Consider the following 27048-nt stretch of genomic DNA (forward strand, 5'->3'; position numbering starts at 1 on the left):
TACGTCTATTAAATGTATTTATTGACATGTATAAAGCTTGCATACCTGTTTGACAATACAGTCGTCTTAATAATCAACAGGGAGTAAATGTTTAATTAAAAGTCTCCTGTAAACAAGCAAACAAAGTGAGCTGGTATTATTCTAAAAGTGCGACAATAGCACATAACAAACAAAAGAAACACAGGCTACTAACTTCAATTAGACCATACATTTGGCATGGTTTCATAGTGACAGACGTCCCCGAGGTCTTAGTGAAAATGTAAGGCACTTACTTTCTAAAAGTTACTACACATACTGTACTTCAGGTATCTTGCATTTGAACTTTGGTTTCAGTTATGCCATCAAACATGTTTTGTAGAAGTTGTTTTTCCCCAATCCTTGTGCCCGAACAAAGTCATCCAACCAAAGCACCTATATCCCGAGAGACCGACGTGCATCAGCTCCCTAAAAGACACATCAACGATCAAATGAATTGCAGTACTGTTGGCAAAGCATGCACAGACGATGTATGTCTCAGACGGACCACACAATCGTGTATTTCAAATGAGTAAGACCATAGCTGGAGTACTTGTGTAATCAAGTACTATTATCCTGTTCATTACAAATCCACACACCTCATCAACATATTTTTCTAGTTAGCTCACATCTGCAGCATCCTTGAAATACTGATGGCCTAGGAACAGTGGGTTAACTGCCTGTTCAGGGGTAGAACAACAGGTTTTGTACCTTGTCAGCTCGGGGGTTTTGAACTTGCAACGGTTACTAGTCCAACGCTCTAACCACTAGGCTACCTGCAGCCCCATTTTGATATGAGTAGGGCGGCAGATCAGAAAATAGAGCTGGAATACAAGTTCTTGTCTAAGACTGAGTGTGGACTTTCTTAATTTCCTTTTTCCTAACAGATTGAACCCTGGCACCATCAGATGTTATGGGTCAGTGGGTTTTACTGTATATATTACAGATATGATATGAGTAGTAACACTGCCAGGCAAGTGTAATCACACTGTTGATGGATTTACAATGGTATTCAGGTACATTTACAACTGAGCCATGTGTTCATCCTTCATGTGATTTACTGGCCCAGTAAAATACCCAGGTGTCTGGAAGAGCACCCTGTGAGGTCAATGCATCTGATTATGCTTTCTCGCTGAATTGCTTATCTCAACCCTCTGTGATGTGGTTGGGTATGTGACGTGGCAACTGTGAAGTCATTTTCTTTTAACAGTAGTTCTTACAACTTGTGCTTTCCTTATATGTCCAATTCACACACTCTTCTCTTTTCTATAGATGAGCTAATTTGACTGACAGAAAACAAAAACAACAAATTCACTCAAATGAATACAAATATTACCCCACCACTAGGTGACATGGATTCTTACCAAGTCTTCGGAGTGTTACTCAAATAGGATAACAGTACTGTGTTTGATGGTACGGTACACACAATTCAACTAGTCTCCCCTATACACAATAATATTACAATAGACATTGGTACAGTTTAAAAAAAATCATAATAATGAACATTTTAAAATCTAAAAACAATAGTGATGTATTCCTTTAGCAACAGTACAAGCTCCAACGCTTCAGCCAGATAGTGATTGTTGATGGTGGGACTGAAAGAGGGCTCTCTCTCTCTCTCTCTCTCAAATGTCCTTAGTGCTCACTTTCATCTTCTCCACAGTTTCCTAACAGGAGTTAAAGGAACAAGATTATTGGCTACTGTAGTACAAGTGCCCTAATGATACACCGTGTACACAGCATGGGTTCATATCGTTTAAAATACATTAGCTGCTCTTGGTTGAGCTTGCCTGACACAATGGAACCAATGGAATAGTCCCATATGTGCAAACCCCGCCCATCTGGCACCTCAGGCAGGCTCAATCAAATGTGCCTAGTACTAAAAAGAAAGCAAAACCCAGGTCTGATGTACAGTAAAGACACAGCCCAAGAGTGAGACATACCTAGAAGCATGGGCTTGTAAAGTTTGCCAAATATAGGCTCTGATTATTACAGTAATTGACTCATAAAGTTCTAAGTACAGGTGTGTGTATTGTATAAGTACACAGCCTCATTGACCTATACTGTGACTTAAAGGGGCAATCCACGATTGAAACAATAACACTTCTTAAGTGTTTCGATTAAAAGCTGAGGGATGGGCTGGAGAAATGTACTGTAACCACTCTCAAATTCATAGACAGAGCTATGGATGTAAGGACTGACCATCCATTATATCAGAATTATAGTTTAAACATGTTTTGAGGCATTTACAAATTTGACTCTTTAAGAGTCAATGGGTACATATAATTATTTATAAGTCCAAAAATGTATGTAGCAACTGCAGATTGCCCCTTTAACAAGTAGCAGCGAAACGTAATGTGCTATTCATTGTTCCAGACTAACCTGATGTTTATTGAGCTCAGCCACTCGCCGTGTCCACTCCTCCTCTGTCATCTCCTGGTCAGCACCTTCAGTCTTCTCCACAGCAGGCACCTTATCTGCAGGGAGGGAGGGAGGGAGAAATAGAGAGAGAGAGAAAAAGCGAGAGAAAAAGAGAGAGAGAAAGATAGTGAGGAGGGGGGACAGAGGAAGCGAGACACAAGCCAATATGGACAGAGAGAGAGAGAGAGTAACAAAGAGAGAGATAAAGCGAGGGAAGAGACAGACATAAATAGAGAGAGGGAGAGAGAAATAACATAATTCATCTTAGCGCACAATCCCCTCACACTATAACCTAGATCAGTAAGGGCCTACTATAAAGGCAGGTGTAAGACAGCTAGTCTCACCTTCACAGGTCACAGCTGTGCAGACCCAGTTCCCACAGGCACAGACACAGCGGTTACACTCCACCTGAGTCTCTGCCCCGTCCTCATAGGTCTCATCCTCCAGGGCACACTCTACAGGAAGCAGATAACAGGAAGTCAATGGACATCACAGGAAATTACATGTTGATCAGTAACAGCACATAGTTTTCAAACCCAGAGATCAAAGTGGCCAATACTTTTGGGAGCGCCTTGCGAAGCAGTCTCAACGGACCAGACCGGGTTTTGGGAAATCAGTAGGAGAAGTGAAAATTATTCCTTATTTGTGAATGTTCTTTAAATGTAAGAACCGATAACGAGAAGCAGGTACTGGGAGTTTAACATTTTGTTGGGTTCTGAGAATGAGAAATATACTTATTCATGTCACTGAGGGAGAGAGGGTAATGTATAACGTTTACATTATGTCAGGATATGTTATTGTTAGCCATCAGGGATCCCATGGGAGGGATCCTCTGGGATGAGAAGAGACACAGTCTGGTACCAGTCACCATAACAGCCGTGAGTTGGGGAGGAGTGATCACTTTGGGGTAGATGTCAGGTTAGATGAAGTGAGGAAGAACAGATATCACTAAGGTTCTGTCTAGCAACAGAGATGCATTGGCTGTTCATGATGTGTAGGAGGAGACTCAGCATAGTTAAATATCAGTGCTTGTGTGAATACGTGGTCGCCTGATGCAGCTGTATTGAGCCTCTGGGAAGAATAAACTTGGTTAAGCTTTCATAGTGTCCGTGGAGTTTTTACTCTGAAGATTAGAACCTAACAATTTAAAGAACGGACATGGAACAGGACCAGCGTCAGAACGGGGGGAACAAAACAACATGACGACAATGCTGAAGCGGGGAACAGAGTTGGTGAACAGACAGATATAGAGGAGGTAATGAGAGCAGGTGATTGAGTCCAGGTGAGTCCAAATGATCGCAGATACGCGTGACGAGGGAAGCAGGTGTGCGTAATGATGGTGGCAGGAGTGCGTACTGCTGGGCAGCCTTAGAGCGGGAGCAGGCGTGACACTCAATCGATAGACACAACCTATAGACCCGATGACGTGTTTCTGCGCATAACCATAGATAGCTAACGTTGCCATGACATTGCCTACAAGCGTAATCGGGGATCTTTATTGGAGAAGCAGTTTCTGGACATCTTAATTTTTTATTTTCTTTGGTAACAGTATTTCATTTATGAAAGTGTATTTTTTTAATGTGTTTTTAAAATGGTCTAATAATCAAATCACATATAAAAAAAACATAGGGATTAAACATGGGACATAGAAAAACACATAACAGGAAGATACTGTATATGGTGTAAGTCTTACTTCTCTCTGGTGGGTTGAAGCCAGGCTTGAAGCAGTTTAGGAACTCATCGAAGCTCAACTTCCAGTCCGTGTTCTCATCTGAGAGCTCGATGAGGGCATCCACACACAGGCTCCTAGACACCAACAGGAGAGGTGGGGTCATGAACAATAGGACCAATAAGACACAGGAGGGAAATACAGTTAAACAGACTACTGTTACTGCCATTTCACTGGAGCTAATGTATATACACTGAGTTGACGAAACATTATTGACTTGCAACCCAGCCCCCTTTGCCCTCAGAACAGCCTCAATTCGTTGGGGAATCGACTCTACAAGGTGTCAAATGCATTCCACATGGTTGCTGGCCCATGTTGACTCCAATGCTTCCCACAGTTGTGTCAAGTTGGCTGGATGTCCTTTGGGTGGTGGACCATTCTTGATACACACGGGAAACTGTTGAGCGTTGAAAAACCCAGCAGCGTTGCAGTTTTTGACACCAACCGGTGTGCCTGGCACCTCCTACCACACCCCGTTCAAAGATATTTCTGTTTTTTATTTCTAATACATATGCAAACATATTTTAAAACCTGTTTTTGCTTTGTCATTATGTGTAGATTGATGAGGGAAAAAAATGAATTGAATCCATTTTAGAATAAGGTTGTAACATAACAAAATGTGGAAAAAGGGAAGAGGACTGACTACTTTCCGAATGCACTGTAAATGCTCCTCAATGTTCCTTAGACTGGGCCTACTGCCAGTCCAGTTGCCCTTTAACTCTAGTCGATCTCACAGATGACCCCAGATAGCCAGCCGACACAAATTGGGAGGAAGATTCCACACATGAATGAGAGTTGATACTGCCCAAATCCCTTTGTCGCTCTCTGCGCCCGCTCCGAGACCCATGATGCATGGGAGAGGGGTATGGTCCCACGGGACAGCCAGTGTGGTGCCACTGAGCACCGGCCCCATTGCCACCCACACCCACCACCACTTCCCATCAAAACAAGCCGCCTCACCATTGCAGAACTGCCAAAACAGCACTTTCAGCCCCCCCCAAATCTCCCATCCCCCTGCCCCTGTACACCCTGTCTCGAGGTCACCGTGTAAACAACTGTGATATAACAAATCTACATCCCTCATCCTAATCAATTACATTTTTTGATGATTCCATACAGTCTCAACTGTAGTAATCTACAGCACACTCACCATGGCTGCAAAGGTGCAGCAGGGTGATTAGATACTAGCAACTGAACAGTTCAACATCAGAGTTAGGGCAAGAACTGAACAACTGAATTCCACAGAATTTGAATAGCATATATGTCACGCCCTGACCTTAGAGCTTTTTATGTCTCTATTTTGGGTTGGTCAGGGTGTGATTTGGGTGGGCATTCTATGTTCTATTTTCTATGTTTTTGTATTTCTTTGTTTTGGCCGGGTATGGTTCTCAATCAGGGACAGCTGTCTATCGTTGTCTCTGATTGGGAATCATACTTAGGCAGCCTTCTTTCCCTGTTGTTTGTGCGTAGTTGACCTTGTTAGAGGCATTATAGTCGAAGTTAAGCTTCACGGTCGGTTGCTTGTTTTGTTGACTACATTTCTATAAATAAAAGGAATATGTACGCTCACCATGCTGCACTTTGGTCCACTTCTTACGACGCCCGTGACAATATATTGATGTATTATACAGGTTGCCATTGCTTCTGTATACGGTAGTTTTATATCAATATGGCAATAACCGATTCACTGAAAGAACTCAATCAAATACCTATTAGCAGTGCAAGCAGTTGCTTCATCATGGCCTTTCCATTGCTTTCAATTGCTCCATGTACTCCATGTATTGAATTAAATTAGTGTTAGTCCCAGAAAATGGCTGTTTAACTTATTTTGAAGTTAAGTTCCTGATTTGGCGCTGGAAATTAAAACCCTGCTAATTAGTAACCGGAAGGTTGCAAGTTCAAACCCCCGAGCTGACAAGGTACAAAATCTGTCGTTCTGCCCCTGAACAGGCAGTTAACCCACTGTTCCTAGGCCGTCATTGAAAATAAGAATTTGTTCTTAACTGACTTGCCTAGTTAAATAAAGGTAAAAAAAAAAAAAAAAGGTGCTGAGCCCCATTTATAATATGTTGGTGGATAATTATTCTCTTCAAGCAGCCATTGAAAACAAATGATTGCCAGGTACAGTCATTAGTCTTTTAACTTGGTATTCTTATTCAATACAGAAATCCACATTACCGAGATGCCAATATGTTGAGAGAAACAATCCTTGTGTTGCTACTACTTGAAGTGAATGCACTGCACTCAGCAAATATCAGTATGTAACACTTACTGATATGAAAATGTATACGGACTCAAAACGTCTGGCGCTCAGTCAGGATCATTATGACATGATTATAAGACATTATAATCGGGTCATGCTTGCTCATGACTTACAATGCATTATCAATGCCTTTAGAATGCATTATACCTGTCATGATTGACAGCTGTGCGCTACTGACCCTGGGCCAGTGGTTGGGGCTCACCTGAGCAGGCGGTTGTTCTCCTCGTCAGCATATGACGTAATGTTGATGGCTGTTTCGTTGTGCTGGAGGAACTTAAGGAACTCAGTGGAATCCAGCTGGGAGTCTCCATTGTCATAGTCCTGTAGGAATATTCATTCATACATTTTTATAATTTGATTGAGTATGAAAAGAAATGGCGGAGACGACCATCAGAGCTCTATGGGCTTTCTGTGAGAAGTGTCAACCACACAGGCGGAGATGATCTTGACTTTGGGGGGGTGGGGGGGGGGGCAGAGCAGGAGAGCTGTTGCATAACTGCTGTTATGTGTTCAAGTGCTGGGCAGTGGGAAGAATGTTAAACAGTCTGTTCTTGCTGTGGGGCGTTTTCCATGCTGTGTAGCTTGGCCCACAGAACAAACAAGATAACTAACTGACAGAAGGGGAGAACTCGTGAATTTTCAACTGATTCTGTCTCCGTAGAGCTGCTGCAAGAAATAAATACAACTCCACTCCACTTTATATACTTTGAGCTGTCCGGTACTTTTCCTTGCAGTTTTCCAGCAATAGTTCAACTACAAAAGTATCATTACCTCTCCACACATACACACACACACACACACACACACACACACACCCGCACACACCCGCACACACACACACCTAACCACCCACCCAACCCCACAAACACGCACAAGTCCAACCTACCTTAAAGTACTTGAGCAGGATGTTGGAGAAGTTGGAGCCCTTGGCGAACCAGCCGTCAGGGACCACCTCATTCTGCAGCCACTGGATGACCCGGCTGCGCAACTCGTTCCTGTTGGCCAGGTAGCACACGACTACACAGGCAGAGAGGGAGAGAGTAGAGAGGGTCAGTACTGCAGACAGCTGAATGACTATACAGACTCGCTCATATTTACAGCGTGTTTCTACTGGAACTAAGTCTGTGAGAGTACTTCTGTTTGTGTGTGTGTGTTGGGTGGGGGCTGGGTGTGAGTGTGTGTGTGTTTCCCTTGAGCACATAGCTGTTGTGTGATAGTGTAAAGGAATATGCAACAGTGTATCTTCTACAGTGCATGCAAGGATAGTATAAAATGAACCTACTGCTATCATTAAACAATTATTCATTAACCTCTCTGAGACAATGGGCCTCATGACCTTGAGCAGGATACTTACTTGGGCTAGCAGCAACAGCTTTGTCTGTCTTTTTCTCTGAAAGAAATCACAACACAATCAAAACAACTGCAAGCACTTCGCTTAATCTCCTCTTTATTGCAGATTGTCCGTCGGAACACAGAAATAAAGTTCCCAGCACAGACTTTCCTATTCAAGGTAAAGCTCTGTGATGGGAAGACCAGCAGTCATATTGAGTGTACATATGTGTTTCATTGAAATGTGTATGGTCTGAGGGGCTTTGTCCATTCTAGTAATATATTTCTATGCCTCAGACAACCTGGAGATTCTTTTCAGGGTCCCCTACCTTCACAGTGTCCGTCGTGGTACACCTGGATCTTGAGGCCGGTCAGGCAGGCGTCGCGGTGGAGCTCACAGTGGTTGCGGTACGTCTTACCATTACTGCCACACACAGAGCGCTTGTGAGGTTTACATTGCTGAAGACAGAGAGAGAGCACGCATTTTCAATCTGTGCAGTGAGACATTTGGTCTTTGCCAGGAATGTGTGTGTGTGTATGTGTGAGAATGCATGCATGCGTACCGTGTGTGTGTGTTTGTGTGTGAGAGTGCAGGCATGCCTGCGTGTGTGTGTGTGTGTGTGTGTGTGTGTGTGTGTGTGTGTGTGTGTGTGTGTGTGTGTGTGTGTGTGTGTGTAGGCTAAGACTCACCTCGATGCACAGGCAGGAAGGTTCCCCTTTCTCTGTCACAGCACACTCCCTGCCAGCCCCACAGAATACATTGGCACACACCCTGGACTTGCTCTTCCCCTCATCCAGGCAGAGACACAGAAGACATGGGAGATTATACATCTGATGCCTTCTACTTGTGTGATGATGTATGGACATCTATATAAATACAAATCAACATCTCCTCCTGCAAAGAAATTGAGATGACATTCCACTTCTTACATGCATTCTTCTAGTCTACATTATCTGAAAGATACAAGGAAACACCAAGGAAATGCATAAGAATTAACAGTAATAAGTAATAGGGAAAGGTTCTTCTCGAAGGTGGCCACCGCCATCTAGTGTTGACTAAAATAGCTAGATTTACAGGTATAAAATTTGACCGGGTTGCAGTAATTTTAGGTTTATTTGAGAAACATGCATTATTATACAATTCTTGAGTAATGTTAGATTCAGAAAACTTGTGATTTTACTGGAACCTGGTCTACTTGGCTTGTGTCAGATAACATTGTATTTGTGACCACATTTTACTCAATGGCTCAATGACCACGTTTTACATACAGACAGACAGACAGACAGACAGACAGACAGACAGACAGACAGACAGACAGACAGACAGACAGACAGACAGACAGACAGACAGACAGACAGACACAGACATACCATTACATTCTGTTTCAGAATGATGATGTCTTGATATATGTTACATTTTAAGAAACACTACATGTCATTTCAATATATATAGACTTTTTACACTCAAACACATACACACACACACAGAGAGAGAGAGAGAGAGAGAGAGAGAGAGAGAGAGAGAGAGAGAGAGAGAGAGAGAGAGAAAAGTGTGTTGGCCTTGTCTGTTATCTAAATCCTCCAGACTGTTATCCAGACCCACAGTTGTAGATGGAAGTCTGAACAGCCCGTTGAACTGTGACCTTTCATTCACAGCGAGGGCCGCTAAGCCACAGTGACTTTAGCATAACAATGTTTCAGCAAATGCCCTCACACACGCATAGCGACACATGTTCTCTCAGACAACACAGTCAGACAAAAGACACCAGCACTTTTATAGGGCAGATGGTAGACAGACAGACACTGGACCAGTATGTCATGGAGTGTCCAGGTGACTAAATAACACAAACAAACCCACACACACACACATAATATATATATACACACACACACATTTGTTTAACTATACTTGTGGGGACCAAACAATTGATTCCTGTTCCTCTTTTCCCTAACTCCTAACCCTTAACCCTTAACCTAACTCCTAACCCTAACTAATTATAACCCTAACCCTTAAGCCTAAATATCCTGCGAAATGTCCCCACGAAATGTCCCCACAAATGTCCCCAGTCCCCACAAGGATAGTAAAACCCCCACAGGGATTTATTCCTTTACGGGTCAGGAAATTCCTCCAAACAAATGGAAAACAGTGAGTGACACACTACAGTATTGTCCAGAAAGGGCCTTCCATTCAGGAAAACTGATATCAATCTATGTGAATCCAACATTTGGTGGTCCTTTGAACAGCCCAGAGATGAAGTAAACAGAGAAAGAACAAGACTGCTATGAAGCCAAGTGGTCTAACTTCCACCACAAAATAGTAGTGGGTCAGGATGGTGAATGGGAGACCCTCTATTCTTCCAGTATACCACAATACCATACCTTCAATTTGGAATCTGCATGGCACCAATAAGATATTATATTTTCTATGCATATATGAGGGTGTTCCAATGGGGGACCATGTACAGACTGCAGCCTGGTGTCACAGATGGCATGACGGGGGGGTCAGAGATCACCAGCTGCCTGAGCCTAGTGACCCCTGACCCCTCACCATTGATATTTTTGGGTATTTTATTAGGATCCCCATAAGGGTCCACACAGCCACAGCTACACTTCCTGCCCGGCCACACAGCCCTACTTAAGTAACAATCATAGGGGGGGACAAAATGGCGCCATAGCGAGAACACTGTGTTTCAGCGAGCTTCCGTGGCATTCGTAAATGTATATTTTTACATTAATCTCCTAGCTTGAAAAAGTGGTAGAATTGGCTAAATAAGTTATCCTACAATGAGTCTTGATGGCTATTTCTCAAAAATCTCCGACAATATGTCCAACAGAACTACTAAGAACTCGACCAAAACCACCATCCCTGTAGATGTGCAGGAGGAGCTAGCTAACGTTAGCGAAGCTAACACCATTGCGGATCCAGGCACAATGGACCTGGTGATTCAAAAGATGACTGATAACATTACTAAAGTGATCGATGTTAAGATAAGAACGGTCTTGGAAGCAATAGCAGGCCATTCAGCTGAACTACAGAGGGTTGTCAAACGTGTTGATGAGGCGGAAGGAATAATTGCTACAGTGGAAACTTCAACTACATCTATGTGCACTAAGATAAAAGCACTTGAGAAACAGTTGCGCGAAATGGCGGAGCACATTGACGACTTGGATAATCGAGGACGCAGATGCAATATTCGTATTGTGGGACTGCCGGAAAATTCTGAAGGAACACATTCAGTAAAACAATTTGAGGAATGGATCCCTGGCTACCTACAAATGGACACTAAGGCTGTTCGTGTGAAGCTGGACAGAGCCCATCGCTCTCAAGCACCGATACCCGGTCCCAACCAGCGCCCACGGCCAGTGGTTATAAAGTTCCACAACTTCACCGACAAGCAGCGCGTCATGGATGCGGCTAGAAACATCGGCTCTGACGGTAGTCAACATAAAGGTCCAAAGGTCTCATTCTTCAATGATTATTGGATAACTTTATTTTTTAAATTTGAATCTGATCATGAAACAGTGGTGTGAGTCCTCACATACTCCGGTTCAGTAATATTCGTATCTTTATTATTTTTCTTGCTAAAGGAACTGCCGCTATAGCTCAGGCTGAGATATGTGTGAATCTATATTGGTGCCCAGGCTTGGTTTTAGGTGGAAGAGCCTCAATCTTCTTCTATTGATTTTCATGTCCATATATATAAAGGATGAGGCTATTGAGTGGCAATGCGGACTTAAGAGTCTACATTGGAAAGTTGAAATCCCCTGCATGTTAGCTAGTGGGAAACCCCCTTTTGGATCTTTACAAGTTTCGTTTTTGGGTTTAGTATAGTTCGAGTTCAGTGTTCATATCGTTTGTTTATGCTCGGTGAGATAGAAGAGAGTTCAACATATGGAAAAAGGTACCACCCCACTTTTACAGTAGGATTCAGTCTGGATATTGAATGGTCAAGGTGCAATGTCAGGTCACAGACTGCGTGTATGTACATGGAACATTAGAGGGAGCAAATAACCCCATTAAAAGGAAGAAGGTACTGTCTTTTTTTGAAAAAATAAAATATTGATATCGTCCTGTTGCAAGAAACTCATTTGGATGATAAGGAGCATCTGAAATTGCAACAAGGGGGGTTTGGTCAAGTGTTTTTCTCATCATTTACATCCAGAAGTAGAGGTGTAGCAATTCTTGTGAAAAAGAAGTTACCGCTTAAGGTCTTGAATTGTGTGAAAGATAAATTTGGTCGTTTTGTTATAATTAATGGTACTTTACAAGGGCAGAACATTTCCATAATGAATATTTACTTCCCCCCTGCCCAACCCCCCTAATTTCCTCACTAAGGTATTTCTCGACTTTTCAGAATTAAACTCAGACACTGCAGTGGTTGGAGGAGATTTTAATTGTTTGTTGAACCCCCTTATTGATAAGTTTCCCGGCGGTATAGCTTCACTCTCTCCTCAAGCTAAGTGACTTAAAGCTATTTGTGATGATCTGGGGTATGCTGCTATTTGGAGAACTTTTCATCCCTCCCAACAGAGAGTTCACTTTCTTCTCTGCACCTCATGGATGTCAGACTAGAATAGATGACTTTTTTTATGCCCAGGACGTCTTTGCAGTCTGTTTCATCCGCTAGGATAGGAAGCATAGTCATATCTGATCATGCGGAGGTGATCCTGGACATAAAACTCAACGGGGCATTCAATCGGTCAAGACATTGGAGGTTGAATACAACCATTCTTATCATATTTTATTTGTATCATATTTTATTACATAGTTTAAAGCCATTTTTCTCTATTAACTCTCAATCAACAGATAACCCCTCGCTCCTTTGGGAAACCTGTAAAGCGTACGCCAGGGGTCTGATTATGTCTTACACAGCCACTGAGAGATGGAAAAAGCGTGAAAAGCAAAAAACGTTAGAGGGTGAATTAGGAACTGAAGAGAAGGACTACATTAAAACTACCACTCCTGCCCTATTAAAGGAAATATCAGTCATTAGATCAGGCAAAAGCTATATGAACATGGCGATAAGCCGGGAAAGTACTTGGCATACCTAGCTAAAAAGATAGCTGACTCTCAGTCAGTTGCTACTATTACTGATTCTGATGGCAATCATTTATATTAAAATATAATTGATTAATGACTCATTTAAGAAATTGTATGCAAACCTTTATGCCTCAGAACTCCCAAATGATGCACCCAAATTAATGATGCACATTAATGCCCCTATTACCGAGGAAGAGATAATGTTCGCAATTAAGAATCTGCAAAATGGTAAGGCCCCAGGACCAGACAGGTTTTGTAGTGAGTTCTATAAAGAGTTCCATGTCCTGATCCTTGAGCCATTGCGTGATATGTTTAACCACTCATTTTCAAATGACCAGCTCCCTCAAATGCTGAGAGAAGCCAACATATCACTTATTCTCAAAAAGGGAAAATGTCCAGAGTCTTGTTCCTCGTACAGACCAATTTCCCTTCTGAATGTGGATAGAAAAAATTGCTTTCTAAAATTCTAGCCACAAGATTATCGGACTCACTGCCACTAATTGTGAAAGGAGACCAAACTGGCTTCATTAAGGGCCGTAAGTCATGCAACAATGTTGGGCGGCTTCTTAATGTAATTCAAGCCTACCAGCAAAGTGCTATGAATGGTCTTGTGCTCTCCCTAGATGCTGAGAAAGCATTTGATCGTGTGGAGTGGTCTTACCTATTCTTTGCTCTAAATAAATTTGGTGTAGGGGACAACTTTATAAAATGGGTGAAAATGTTATATGATGATCCTCAGGCTGCTGTCCTTACTAATGGGCTAAGGTCAAATAGCTTAGCTATATACAGAGGTACCAGACAGGGCTGTTCTTTGTCTCCTCTCCTCTTTGCACTCGTTATGGAACCACTGGCCGAGGCCATCAGGGTAACGCCTGCTATACAGGGGCTGCTCATTGGTGATGTTCACCATAAAATAAGCTTGTATGCTGATGATGTACTGATATTCATCTCTAGTCCAGAGACTTCAATTACATATCTTATTAATATTATTGAATTATTCAGCGAATTCTCAGGCTACAAGATTAACTTAACTAAATCCGAGGCTTTGCCACTCTGTACCTAATACTTCTCCCCCCTTCCCTTTCAAATAGTCTCCCTCAGGTTTTATGTATCTGGGTATATTTGTAACTCCTAAATTCCAGGAAATGTACAAAGGCAATTTTGTTCCCTTATTTGATACAATAAGACAGGATCTGGAGCGCTGGAACTCTCTCCCGATTTCTTGGTTGGGTAGAATATCCCTCTTGAAAATGAACATTTTACCTAGACTACTTTACCCAATCCAAATGATCCCAGTATTACTCTCCGATAAGGTAATAAAGGATGTAAATGGATGGCTAAGTTTCTTTATATGGAGTAAACACAAGCCAAGGCTTAAAATGGCAATATTGCAGCTGCCAAGTTCTATGGGTGGCTTGGATCTGCCCAATATCTGGTTCTATCAGTAGTGTGCCCACCTATGTTATATTTCTGACTGGATCACAAACAATGACTCCTCTATTTGGTTAGACATTGTCACTTCTCTTTCAAAATACCTCTTACAGGATCTTTTATTTTTCAGAAGTTTCAAGTCTGTAGAAGATCACTGCAATAATCCCATTACACTTAACACACTCAAAGTATGGAGGTCAGTTCAACGCTTCCTGGGAAGGTCCAAACTAACCTCTGCTCTTACCCCAATTCTTAACAACCCAGATTTTGATCCAGGATTACTGGATGCTGGCTTTCACTTTTGGCTTAATAAGGGCATACGCAGACGTAGATTTGAGCAGGTGGTCGAGAAATATCGACTCCCAAAGCAGGACTTTTTCCGCTTCCTACAAGTAAGACATATTCTGAAGAGCACCACCTTAATTGGTAACCCTGATATGTCTGTCATTGAAAGAATGCTTTTTTCCCCACAAAGGAAAATGTCTGTAAGTCTGTTTTATGATGCTTTAAGGTCCTTTTCTGCTGTCAACACACAGAGGGTGAAACAAGTGTGGGAGAAATAATTGTCTGTTACTATTGACGAAGATATGGGAGGACATTTGGAGATATGCAAAAACAATATCTATATGTAATCGTACTAGAGCAATCCAATTAAGAATAATACACAGATTGCATATATCCCCAAATCGCAGACATGCTTTTAGACCCACTTCCTCTTCTCCTCAGTGTCTTAAATGCAAAACTGATACAGGCACCCTAACACATTGTTTATGGTCATGTACCAAAATACAAAGATACTGGTCTGGTGTTCTGCAAGAAATTTAAAAGATCCTAGGGGTTGATCTAGAATTGGACCCAGTTTCTTTACTGTTAGGTCTCCCTAGTAGGCATGTTACTTCTGTGGGTAAGAGGAGGCTTTACAACATCCTTACCTTCGCAGCGAGGAAAAACATCCTTTTACAGTGGACTAGTGATAAGGTTCCTTCTATGAAAGATTGGCATAAGATACTATTTGAATGGGTGCCTCTGGAATATCTGACATGTAAATTGCATTCTAAAACAGATCAGTTCTACAAAATATGGGAACCTTATCTAAATGACCTAGAACCTGAGGTATCAGCTATTATGCTGCAAGGATTCTCTTAGAATGGTGGTGATCTATGTATTTCAGAATTACACTGCACGTTCCATGTGTGGAACCTAACTTCTTGGTTTAAACTGAGCTTTTTTGTTTAATTTCTGTTTGTAAGTTTGTTTAAAATGTATGTATTGAGAGACGCAATGATGGGGATGGGGTGAGAGAAGCGCCGAGCGGGAAGAGGAAAATGGTGTACGTATGTATGGGTGTGTGTGTATGTATGTATGTATATATGTATATTATAAATATATATATATATATATACGCAGGTATGTGTAAGTGAGTGCTGGTTTTGTGTGCTTTGTCTCTGTTGTTGTATCTCTTAATATGCTCTCGCGCGCAGACACACACACACACACACACACACACACACACACACACACACACACACACACACACACACACACACACACTGTATGATATGCAGGTCAGGTCGAGACCCCTGTCTCAGGCGTGAAATTAGTACACGTGAAGATTTATGGCAGGGTCGGTCCACAGGCCAAGAGCTGATGGTAAAAAAAGACATCCATCTTCGAGCTGTCTAACAGAGGAGCTGTACACACTTGAACACACACTTGAACACACACACACAGATTTGCTGGAGCTAGAGCGTCTGGTCTGGACTGACTTCTCTCTCTATGTGTCCAGAGGGAGATAGATAGCGTGAGCCGGAGACAACAAGAAGAAAGACACTTCAGGGAAACGAGGGCGCAAACATTCCCCTGCAGAGCCAAGATGAGGAATTTGGGAGCATGTCCAACCTGTGACTCTCCCATCCAATCCTAACTTGTTTTATAGGGCAACGTCAAGACACTGGAAAAAAAGCTGTAAGTCAGGGGCATACCAAACCAATCATGGCTTTTATAGGGTTAGAAGAACCAATCAGTTGGGGAGAGAGCCTTTCATCTGTTATCCAAGGAATCTCGTTTCTAAACGACCTACTTATCTGAGTATAACTTAACTCCGGAAAACCCCAAATTCGACACTCTCTCATTGACCTACATATCAAAATCCCTCACCTCTTGATATTATTTTTGTGGACAGATTTTGGGCAGAGTAAATGCTCTTGCATCGCCTCTTCCTCTCTGGTGTATCCAGAGAGCTACTGGAGACCCATAGCAGAGATGGAAAAGGAAGCGAGACACCCCAATCGCTGTTTTCTTCCTGGTTTTTTTTCGGGTTCAGTGAAAGTCACTGAACTAACTAGACCAGACGCAGCTGCTATTGCATTGGTATCTATGGGAGGCTGACAATTTTCCCCCAATGGTAAACGCCCTGATCTTCATTTATCCACCATCTTTGCCCATATGGCTCAAACAGAGGAAGTGAGTGTGAATGGACTGTGAGCAAAACATAATGGGTACACAATTCTACACAACACTACCTACATGGCTTTCACAATAAAAACGTTCTGGCTCCACCAGCACCTTCGGAGGGGCCTCAGGGGAAGATGCCAGGGATAATAACTGTTTCTTTGAGTCATTTGGAGGGAGAGGCCTAGAAGAGGCCAGGCAGGAAAGAACACACAGGGAACAGTGATTACTTTAGCAGAGAGACAGACAGCAAACATGGGTCTGGCCTGGTCACTCCACAGGGTGAGGAGAGCGACTGTGTTCTCCAACTGTGGTAAATATTCAAACCAGTGCCAAGACTAAAACTCCATGATTGAGTTATCACTTGGGACTGTACTGTAGTGGGGATGACCACGACTTACACTAAACTATGACTAATGACTATGCATCGTCAGACAACCAAAGGTCCATTTATTGGATATATATTGGATAATGGTATTTTACAGACAGAATGAACTATAAGGCCAACACTGAGTTTCTGTGAGGTTCACACCAGCAACACTAGTTACGACTCAAACACAGGAAGTGAGTGTGGACGGATTGTGAGCAAACACAATGAGTACACAATTCTACACAACAGTGAGTGATCACTTTGGAGAAACCTTCCAGCGCCCAGTTGTAGACAAGAAACAGACCTAGTCCCAAAAACAAACAAACATGGGTTTCCTTCGATTCAAACAAAGGAAGTGTCACTTTCATCGTCCGATTTGGCAAATAAATATTTTCTAAAGCAGGGCGAGGTCTGTCTGTCTGTCTGTCTGCCTGCCTGTCTGTCTGTCTCTGTGTGTGGACTCCTTTGGATGAGTAATGGACAGATACCGTTCAATGACAAACCAGTCACACCCTATCTGTAACTTCAAGATCCTTTGTCACCAAAGCTTCAAAAGGCTTTACATAAAATGTCATTGCCAATGTCATATTTCTCTTTGAAAGCCAGTAAAAAAGGCTGTAGAGGCTGATTGTACTCTATATTATACTGATTATACTCTTTCATTCTAAAGTGCCTTCCAGGAGAGGAGCGCGTGTATTGTCTATACTTCATAATTCACAAAGACCCAAATCACTAGGCCCACAGTGTACTGAACATATGAGTCCCATTAGTCCTTTGCAGGCAGACAACAAAATAATTGAGATGGAGGTAGAGGAAATGTTGTTTTTGCACCGTAACCTCCGTCTCATGGAAGGCTGTGTCTGTGGCTATTGGGGAAGGGGCCCTTATCCATCTGAACAGAAGGACAAACAGCAAAGAAGGGCCTCTTGTCTCCCTGCTGAGAGAATGTGCGGGTAACTGCCAAAATGAAGGAGGCACCAACTTGGTACCTTAATAGGGCGGTGGACGACCACCAGCCAGAACAGCTTCAAAGCACCTTGGCATAAATTCTACAAGAGTCTGGAAGTCTATTGGAGGGATGCGACACCATTCTTCCACGAGAAATTGTATAATTTGGTGTTTTGTTGATGGTGGTGGAAAACGCTGTCTCAGGCGCCGCTCCAGAATCTCCCATAAGTGTTCAATTGGGTTTAGATCTGGTGATTGAGACGGCCACGGCATATGGTTTACAATGTGTTCATGCTCATCAAACCATTCAGTGACCACCCGTGCCCCGTGGATGGGGGCATTGCCATCCTATGGGGGCATAACCATGGTAGCCAAAATAATGTAAAGAAAAAAGAAATTGTGCCGTCTGGTTTGCATAATATAAGGAACTTTAAAGGATTTAGACTTTTAATTTGCATACTTAAGTATATTTGAGCAATTACATTTACTTGTGTTGCTTAAGTATATTTAAAACCAAATACTCTTAGACTTTGAATCAGGTAGTATTTCACTGGGTGACTTTCACTTTTACTTGAGTAATTTATTAAGGTATCTTTACTTTTACTCAAGTATGACAATTGGGTACTTTTTCCAGCAATTACGTTCCATACAGTACAGAACTACATGATCCATCTACATAGCATCATGATTTTGGTATAAACTACACACACAAATCAATAACAATCAGTTAAGTCGTGCCTTAATAAGCGTGTCTAAAGTGAACAGCATTCTTTCCCTCTACTATAGTCAATCTCCCAGGTTAGGTCCAAATGAGAGAGCTCACCCCACATACCAGGCATTCCTGCCCAGGTCAAAGGCCTGATTCGGGGGACTGCTCACCCAGACATACCCTCTGACTTCCAGGGCCATGGCTACTAGCTCTAGCTATGCTGACCCATGTAGCACTTGCACAGCCCACCTCCTGCTGCTTAGCCTACACACACACACACACACACACACACACACACACACACACACACACACACACACACACACACACACACACACACACACGCCAAACTAACGTACACACAAATAAACGCCCTCACACACTGGAATACTCTCACCCATGCATGAGCGCACATACACATTAGTGATGGGGGAAAAAACAATACAATTACATATTGGGGTATTATTTTTGGCGATATATCATATCGTATCGTTTTAACAACATTGCAATATTATTTTTGTGCTAGTTTGCTGTAGCTATGCCAAAACGTTCCTTTATAACATGTTCTCCATCTCCTTTCTAAATAGGGAGCCCGTTTGTTTCCAGCACTTTCATTTCCATGACTGATCAAAACTCATTTTATCATGGCTCTCTCATCTGCAACAGATGGTGAGCAATATGTTTGAAACACAGAACAGCAATAAAATCACAGTATCGAATTGCAATACATATAGAATCGTGAGAATCGCAATACATATCGTGATAATATCGTATTGAGAGGTCCCTGGGAATTCCCAGTCCTAATACACATGCACGCACAAGGGTCTGAGCTGTGTGTGAAACCATCACCATGTTGGGAAGTAGGCTGCTGTCGGGAGGGTGAGGGAGGTAGGGAGATACTAGACTTCCACAATGGGGGGGGGGGGTCAGAGGGCTTTGATCATGGGGGAGGTGACCCTGTGTGGCCCCTGGCTTGTAAGAGGACATCTGGCCTGAGGTGTCCCAGCTGGGAGTGAAACTTTGTAAACTCCATATCAGTCTTTACGAGACATCTTCAAGAAGAAGCAGCTGCTTAACCACAGGTTTAGTGTTAACTACAGAGGTGGGATTAGAAGACACTAGCACAAAGTGATTATTTGACAACTGTGACTTGTTAACCTCTCAGTTTTAGACCCTGACTCGGGCATCAGATAGGTCAATAGGTACTAATAATAGTCGCTATACCCCCCCCTAAAATGGTACCTGACAAAGTGAACTGAGTCAACGCATATATCTTTCATTATGTAATGAATCACAGTTGTTTCCAAAGCTGGCAATGAGTTTGTTCTACTTTCTTGTTTAATTTTGCATTCCCAAACAAGCAGTATGCTTGCAGAAATAAATAAAAACATGGATTCCCTGAACAAAACACACGTTTCACATTAAGCTTTACAGAGCTAGTAGGGCGTTAAGGGGGGGGGCAGTGAATTCCTCATAGGCTCTCTCACGCCTCGGCTCAAATCCAAAAAGGACAGCTTCTAACCCAAAGAACTCGCAGCATTTTCCTCCACTCACACGTTCAACCTGAGCAGTGACAACTCGGCCTGTGTTAAAAAAAAGTTTAGATACAAATTCTATGTGAGAACACCCTTTCTGATTCTCCCTCTTTTCCAGTTCTCTTCACAGATCTCCTTGGGAGTTGCGGCTGAATTTGCAGTGTCCTAGCTGCTACTGTAGAACGTATTCTCTTTATTTGTTTGACGCTCTAAAATGAGCATTGAAAGAATTCCATGCATTTAAATTAGAATATTGGTAGACAGATTTGCATCATTCATTATTAATTATTATTAAAAGCTTTCATTAATGAGATCTTGGAGAGGTTATAAACAGGCATTCCACAGGCTCTCATTCATTTTTTTATCATCTCTGACAAATTCATTTCTTAATTCATTCACTGTATTAAAAGTGATCGGTTTAAGATAGAGCGTCTCGTTCCTAACGGCTGTTTGAACCAATAAAAGCCAAGGTGATGTCATGATCAAAAAGGCGGGCTCTAACAGCCTAATCAGCCTATAGCCTTATTGTTTCAAGTTCGTTCTCATGCTGGGTGAATGGAATGCCGTTACAGTGCTTCTCTCATCCACCCAAAAGCCTTGTATATACTGTACCATCTCCCATACATCCTTGGGAAGCTCTGTCCACTCAACTCCTCTCCCCTCTAACTGTGTATAGCTCCCCTCTTCTCCCCTCCTCGTCCCCGTCCTCCCTTCCGCTCTACCCGGCCAGTCTCTCAACTAACTCTCATCGCCTATATCTCACTCTCCCACTCTTGTTCCTCACTTCTTCATCCCACTCTCTCTCTCTCGCCTATCCACTTTCTTCCACCCTCCTGTCTCAAACTCTTCTTTTTCTGTCTATAACTCATCTCGCTCTCTCCCTGGCTAGTCTTGGCTGGTGCTGAGTGGTGTCATGGCAGAACGGGTGTGTTCCTGTGTTGCTCGGTGCAGGGGGAGAGGGTGAGCTAATGGCTGACAGATGTTTAGAGGAGGAGGAGACACTCTAGGACAAGACATTCTTAAGCAGAGCACTGTTCCAATCACACACTGTTGAGTAGGGCCAAGCTAGCACACAATAAATGTATAAACAGTTCTAAACAGTTATAGACCATTCTGTTAATACAAGACAACCTTGCTGTAAATAGCCTTTCTACACCACAAGATTGTGTTTATCAGTAGGCGGTTATGCACTCATTTGTGCTGTGTTCCTTATCAGCCATTCAGGCCACAGCTTCAGTCATCCAGACCACATTTTGAGAGTAATTGCCCCCCTAATAGGGCTAGACATTGGCTGGTTTTCTCTCTGTCTCCTTCTCTCTCTCTCTCTCTCGCTCTCCTTCTCTCGCTCTATGAATCTGGGAAACATGCCAGTCAGGGAGAGAGCGGGAAAAAAAGGCAGAGACAAAAGAGAAAGAAAGAGAGGGGGAAACCTTAAACTGGCATAGAACACAGTGAAAAACATCAACCTTTCCCTTAATGAGCTTTACAAGCTGCTCTGTGTAGGAGAGCAAACAAGTGTTTCCACTGAGGGCATTCTTGGATGGCTCTGAAGTGGTATAATAGGGAAGACATCAAAACTAGGAAATAACATATATGGAACGATGTAGTAACCAAAAAAGTGTTAAACAAATAAAATCTATTTGAGATTCTTCAAAGCAGCCACCCTTTCCCTTGATGACAGCTTGCACACTCTTGGCATTCTCTCAACCAGCTTCATGAGGTAGTCACCTGGAATGCATTTCAATTAACAGGTGTGCCTTCTTAAAAGTTAATGTGTAGAATTTCTTTCCTTCTTAATGTGTTTGAGCCAATCAGCTGTGTTGTGACAAGGTATACAGAAGATAGCCCTATTTGGTAAAAGACCAAGTCCATATTATGGCAAGAACAGCTCAAATAAGCAAAGAGAAACGACAGTCCATCATTACTTTAAGACATGAAGGTCAGTCAATACGGAAGATTTCAAGGACTTTGAAAGTTTCTTCAAGTGCAATCACAAAAACCATCAAATGCTATGATGAAACTGGCTCTCATGAGGACCGTCACAGGAATGGAAGACGCTGAGTTACCTCTGCTGCAGAGGATAAGTTCATTAGAGTTAAATGCACCTCAGATTGCAGCCCAAATAAATGCTTCACAGAGTTCAAGTAACAGACACATCTTAACATCAACGGTTCAGACAAGACTGCGTAAATCTGGCTTCATGGTTGAATTGCTGCAAAGAAACCACTACTAAAGGACAACCACTACTAAAGGACAAGCATGGGCCAAGAAACACGAGCAATGGACATTAGACCAGTGGAAATTTGTCCTTTGGTCTGGCGTCCAAATTTGACATTTTTGGTCCAACCGCTGTGTCTTTGTGAGACGAGGTGTGGGTGAACGGATGATCTCCGCCTGTGTATTTCCCAAAAATGTATTTCCATGTAAAGCATGGAGGAGAAGTTGTTATAGTGTGGGTGTGCTTTGCTGGTAACATTGTATGTGATTTTTTTAGAATTCAAGGCACACTTAACCAGCATGGCTACCACAGCATTCTGCAGTGATACGCCATCCCATCTGGTCTGGGCTCTGGGGGACTATCATTTGTTTTTCAACAGGACAATGACCCAAAACACCTCCAGGCTGTGTAAGGGCTATTTTACCAAGAAGGGGAGTGATTGAGTGCTGCATCAGATGCACTGGCCTCCACAATCCCCCAACCTCAACCAAATTCAAATAGTTTGTGATGAGCAGAGTAATTGAAAAGCAGCAAACAAATGTTCAGCATATGTGGGAACTCCTTCAAGACTGTTGGAAAAGCATTCCAGGTGAAGCTGGTTGAGAGAATGCCAAGTGGGTGCAAAGCTGTCATCAAGGCAAATGGTGGATATTTGAAGAATCTCGAATATAAAATATATTTGTTTGACACTTTTTTGGTACTAAATGATTCCATATGTGTTATTTCATAGTTTTGATGTCTTCACTAGTATTCTACACTGTAGAACATAGTAAAAATAAAGAAAAACCCTTCAATGAGTAGGTGTTCTAAAACTTTGGACCGGTAGTGCATGTGTGTGTGTGTTCTAAAACTTTTGACCAGTAGTGTATGTATGTGTGTGTGTGTGTGCGTTTCTACGTTTGTGCATGTGTGTGTGCACGCTTGCCTAACTGTAGTGCTTGTGTGTGTGTGGTTGAGGTGCGACAAAAAAAAATCCTCATTGTCTTTCCCAATTGTTTGTTATATTGGTCTATTTTCTCTGGGACCATCAATCACCTCTCTGGCCACAACAGCACAAGACCAGTTAATTAACAACTCCCATGAACCTAGCCAGAGCCACCAACATGTCAGCAATACTACACTGGTGGTCAATGACCAAAGTGGCAGGCTTCACAAACAACTGTGAACAACTGTTCCTGCATGGAAACCAATCAGAAGTAGTTTACTGGCAACAGGGGTGAAAAACCCCCCTCCCCCCCAAAAAACAATGCTGAAGTGAAGTACATCATTCAACAGCAGTGATCAGGATTTGCTTGATATAAATGGAAGGCAGACAGCACATTAATTATCTTCTAATGTTCACTGAAATATATGAGTCTGTATGATAAAGACGATTCATAGAGATACTGATGGTTTGGAGCCAATTAGAATATGCTGCTATTTCATTGGCGCATAATGTACACACAACATGCACTCAAAGGCACTGGTTTAGTGAATGTTGACATTACATCTTTGAAGCTGGACAGATGTGCAAGGCTTCCTTCCCCCTCTTCTTTTTCTGAACTCTGTCTTCTTTAAATGACTGTGTTTAGTTATTTAATATAAAAATATACACGCATCAGACTGTCCCAAGTTAACCAATCAATTCCCAAGTTAACCAATTGACCAATCAGACAAGCACGTTACTGTTGGATTATGTACAATAGCCAAATAATTACAAAGTACATTTTGGAGAAAAAAAAGGAAAACATTTGTTTGTCAACAGACGAATTGTCCTCTAGAGCGTATATTTTTTAAATCTAAATAATAAAAAGCATTTACCTCGGCATGACAGCAAACGACTGCGACTAGTAGAAACAAAATGACACTTCGAAACTTCTGCGGAGAACACAAATAATACAGTTGCTTCAGTGACAGCCTGACAGTCAAAACATAACAAAACGGAAGAAACCTAAGTACTTATGAAAACGATGTCTTCCTTTTTTCCAAAACGTACCATGTTAGCGGGTGATGACCCAAAGGCAGAGGGGAGACGGCAGTGTTCCGACTGAGACAAAGGAGGAGAGGAAAATTAGATTGGCGAAATTTGAGCACCACGGAGGAATTTTCCCGGTCTGTCTCCACCTTCTGTGACTTGGCCAATAGAGCTCGATGCACTCGAATCGGGACGGAGAAACTGCAGCAAGAAGTGAAGTGCTCAAGGATGGACAAATGACGTGGAGAGAGTTTATTCAACGTTTAATGTTATCAAACAATACATGTGCCATCCATGGTTCCTCAGTTGACTTACTCAGGAACCATGGATGGCATGGTTACGCAGGAGATTTAAAAAAAATGTTAAATCCCCCCCAAATTGTTGTGTTTTTTTAAAAAAAACATATCATAGGCTAATCATATCATAATAAGTACACAACAATATGTGTTATTCCACATTGAATCAACACTTTTCATATCTTAATAGTTTATCAAACTTGCAAAGTCCAGTGCACAGTGGCTTCGCATGTAGATGTCAGTGTGTCCGTCATGGGATATAAAGAATGCAGCACCGCCCTCTGACGACAAGTTATAACACCTACCGTAGATGTACAGTAAGTACAGTAGTATACCTAACAAGATGTGATGATGTGGATCATAAATCAAATTGTATAGATTTATTGATTTTGAAGAATGCACGCATATACGACACAATGCAACAAAAGAAAAGAAAGAATGTGCTATTTCAAATCGATGCATTACTGTAAAAAAATGTACATAAAAATATTTTAACTCTTCTTGCACCAAAAAAATGGCACCTTAAATTCCTACTACTAACAACTCAAATAAGAACTTCCAATATTTTGTTTACCCAAATGTATGTTCATTTTTGGACATTAACACATTTGAACAAATTATGGTAACTGTGTGTCTAAACATGAATATTCAATTACAGTCCTTTTTTTAATCGCTTTGGTACTATTTTGACTAGTATGTGGTACACTTTCAATTTCACAACTCGTCAATTTCACAACGCTTCGTACAAAACTCAAAACAGATCTTCAAAGAGACTGTTTTTCAAAAGTTTAAGCACATTTTCAATTGACTAAGTACACCACACAAAATCAAACAGATTTTTTTTCACCAAACCTAATAAGTGTTTCATCTAGAAATACCTTTCATATAAAGAAATTGCCTTTCACAATGCAATGCTCACAATACTTTTCATATGATTCTTTTCTCATTTGTTTAAATACATTTTACCATAATTTAATCCAACTGCAATTAGTTGTTAATCACTTATCCGTTTGGTAAACATATAGACTTGAAACTGTTTTGTCTACTATATATGGATTTTGAGAACTACAGAAATAAATGTGTGTTTGTAAAGTATAAACATCTAAATGACATGTACGATACAAGATACCCATACATAACGACTACTCGTTATTGCTAACTGATTTCACACAGTGGTAACCACAATTGGTCACCATAAAAGAGGGTGTGTGAACACCTGCAATTATGTTTAATGTGGAGCAGGGTAGACAGCAAGGGAGAGGAAGAAATCAAAGAGCTAGAGGACAAAGGGCACGTCAGAGATGTGGGCATGGGTCCCGCCAAAGAGGTGGCCATGGGCCCCACCAAAGAGGTGGGTATGGGCCCCGTCAAAGAGGTGGATGTCAGAGTGAGGGAGGCAGGCGGCAGGGAACTGTTATGTCTAAGGAAGTCAGGGCTATCGTCGTTGACCATATGGTAAAAAGAGGTCTTACCGTGGCAGAGGCTGCCAGATTAGTTCACCCAAATCTGAAATGATCAACTGTAAATTCGATCATGAGAACATTTCACCAAGAATACCGGCAAGTCGGCAGGATTTGCACTGTGCTTTACCTTTACATTAACAGTAAATTACATATCCTAATGCAATGTAAATTCACAAAGCATGTTACAGTAGTCTTACAGTATGATCTATTGACAGCATGCTCTGTTCTACCCTCAGAATTCATGGTGGTGGCCGAGCCGTGTGCTGACCGACCAGCAGGAATGGGCAGTGGTGGAAGTGGTAGAAATGGTGAGGACCAGGAATGACATACAGCTGTACGGCTGTCCGAAATAAAGCAGGCCATTTAGGAGAACGATGACTCCTTTACCAATGTGGCATCCATCAGCCTACCAACAATCGCTCGCCTTTTGAAGAGGCACCAGGTATCTTAGAAACACATTTACCTGGTGCCTTTTGAGAGAAACAACGACCGGGTGAAACAACTTCAGGCCGAGTATGTTCAGGTACAGCACTATATACTGTATTACTGTTAGTATTTGATGCACACTTCACAATATCATATTGGAACTACACTGTAAAAATAACTAACCAAAATATATTTTTAGAGGGTGGTTGTGCTTGATGCTGCTGTGAACCATCACAATAATATCTTTGATGATGAAGCGGGCTTCAAAAACTGGCCAAACCTCGGAGCCGTGGGCGGAACCTCATCGGGCCAACAGGTGACCTGGACAACGTGGAGGAAACATCTCCAGCTATCTCTGAAGATGGTGTGGTAGGACGTAGGCCATTACTTGGGTCCTAAAATGCTGCACACCTAATTGTGTTTATCAATGAAATTGAGCAGGCCTGTCA

At 42.1% G+C, this 27048-nt stretch overlaps 1 protein-coding gene across 2 annotated transcripts; it reads right to left on the reverse strand.

Moving 5' to 3' along the window:
- LOC110527546 (follistatin-related protein 1) lies at positions 1 to 24950 on the reverse strand. 2 transcript variants are annotated; one of them, XM_036983033.2, is made up of 11 exons: positions 24436 to 24950; positions 24261 to 24317; positions 8448 to 8546; positions 8087 to 8216; positions 7783 to 7818; positions 7315 to 7445; positions 6631 to 6749; positions 4130 to 4242; positions 2781 to 2891; positions 2398 to 2492; positions 1 to 1682 (listed from the first exon to the last, which is right to left on the reverse strand). In XM_036983033.2, the coding sequence occupies exons 1-11, from the start codon at positions 24436 to 24438 to the stop codon at positions 1641 to 1643; spliced, it is 936 nt and encodes a 311-aa protein (XP_036838928.1). In that variant the 5' UTR covers positions 24439 to 24950; the 3' UTR covers positions 1 to 1640. The 2 variants fall into 2 exon arrangements, with proteins under 2 accessions (XP_036838928.1, XP_090096619.1); XM_090240493.1 differs by lacking the exons at positions 1 to 1682; positions 2398 to 2492; positions 2781 to 2891 and having other exon boundaries at positions 6607 to 6749; positions 8448 to 8548; positions 24260 to 24317; positions 24436 to 24582.
- Between the last annotated feature and the right edge of the window lie 2098 nt (positions 24951 to 27048).

This window comes from Oncorhynchus mykiss, chromosome 7, assembly GCF_057628025.1.
Source record: "Oncorhynchus mykiss isolate SJ-2025 chromosome 7, ASM5762802v1, whole genome shotgun sequence".
Taxonomy (NCBI): Eukaryota; Metazoa; Chordata; class Actinopteri; order Salmoniformes; family Salmonidae; genus Oncorhynchus; species Oncorhynchus mykiss.

What these genes read in the sequence shown, in the direction of transcription:
- LOC110527546 (XM_036983033.2), bottom strand. An exon ending in TCCTGCTCAAGTACTTTAAG is followed by an intron (nt 6,750 to 7,314) that starts GTAGGTTGGACT and finishes ATATTCCTACAG; the next exon opens with GACTATGACAATGGAGACTC. An exon ending in CACAGCTGTGACCTGTGAAG is followed by an intron (nt 2,493 to 2,780) that starts GTGAGACTAGCT and finishes CCCTCCCTGCAG; the next exon opens with ATAAGGTGCCTGCTGTGGAG.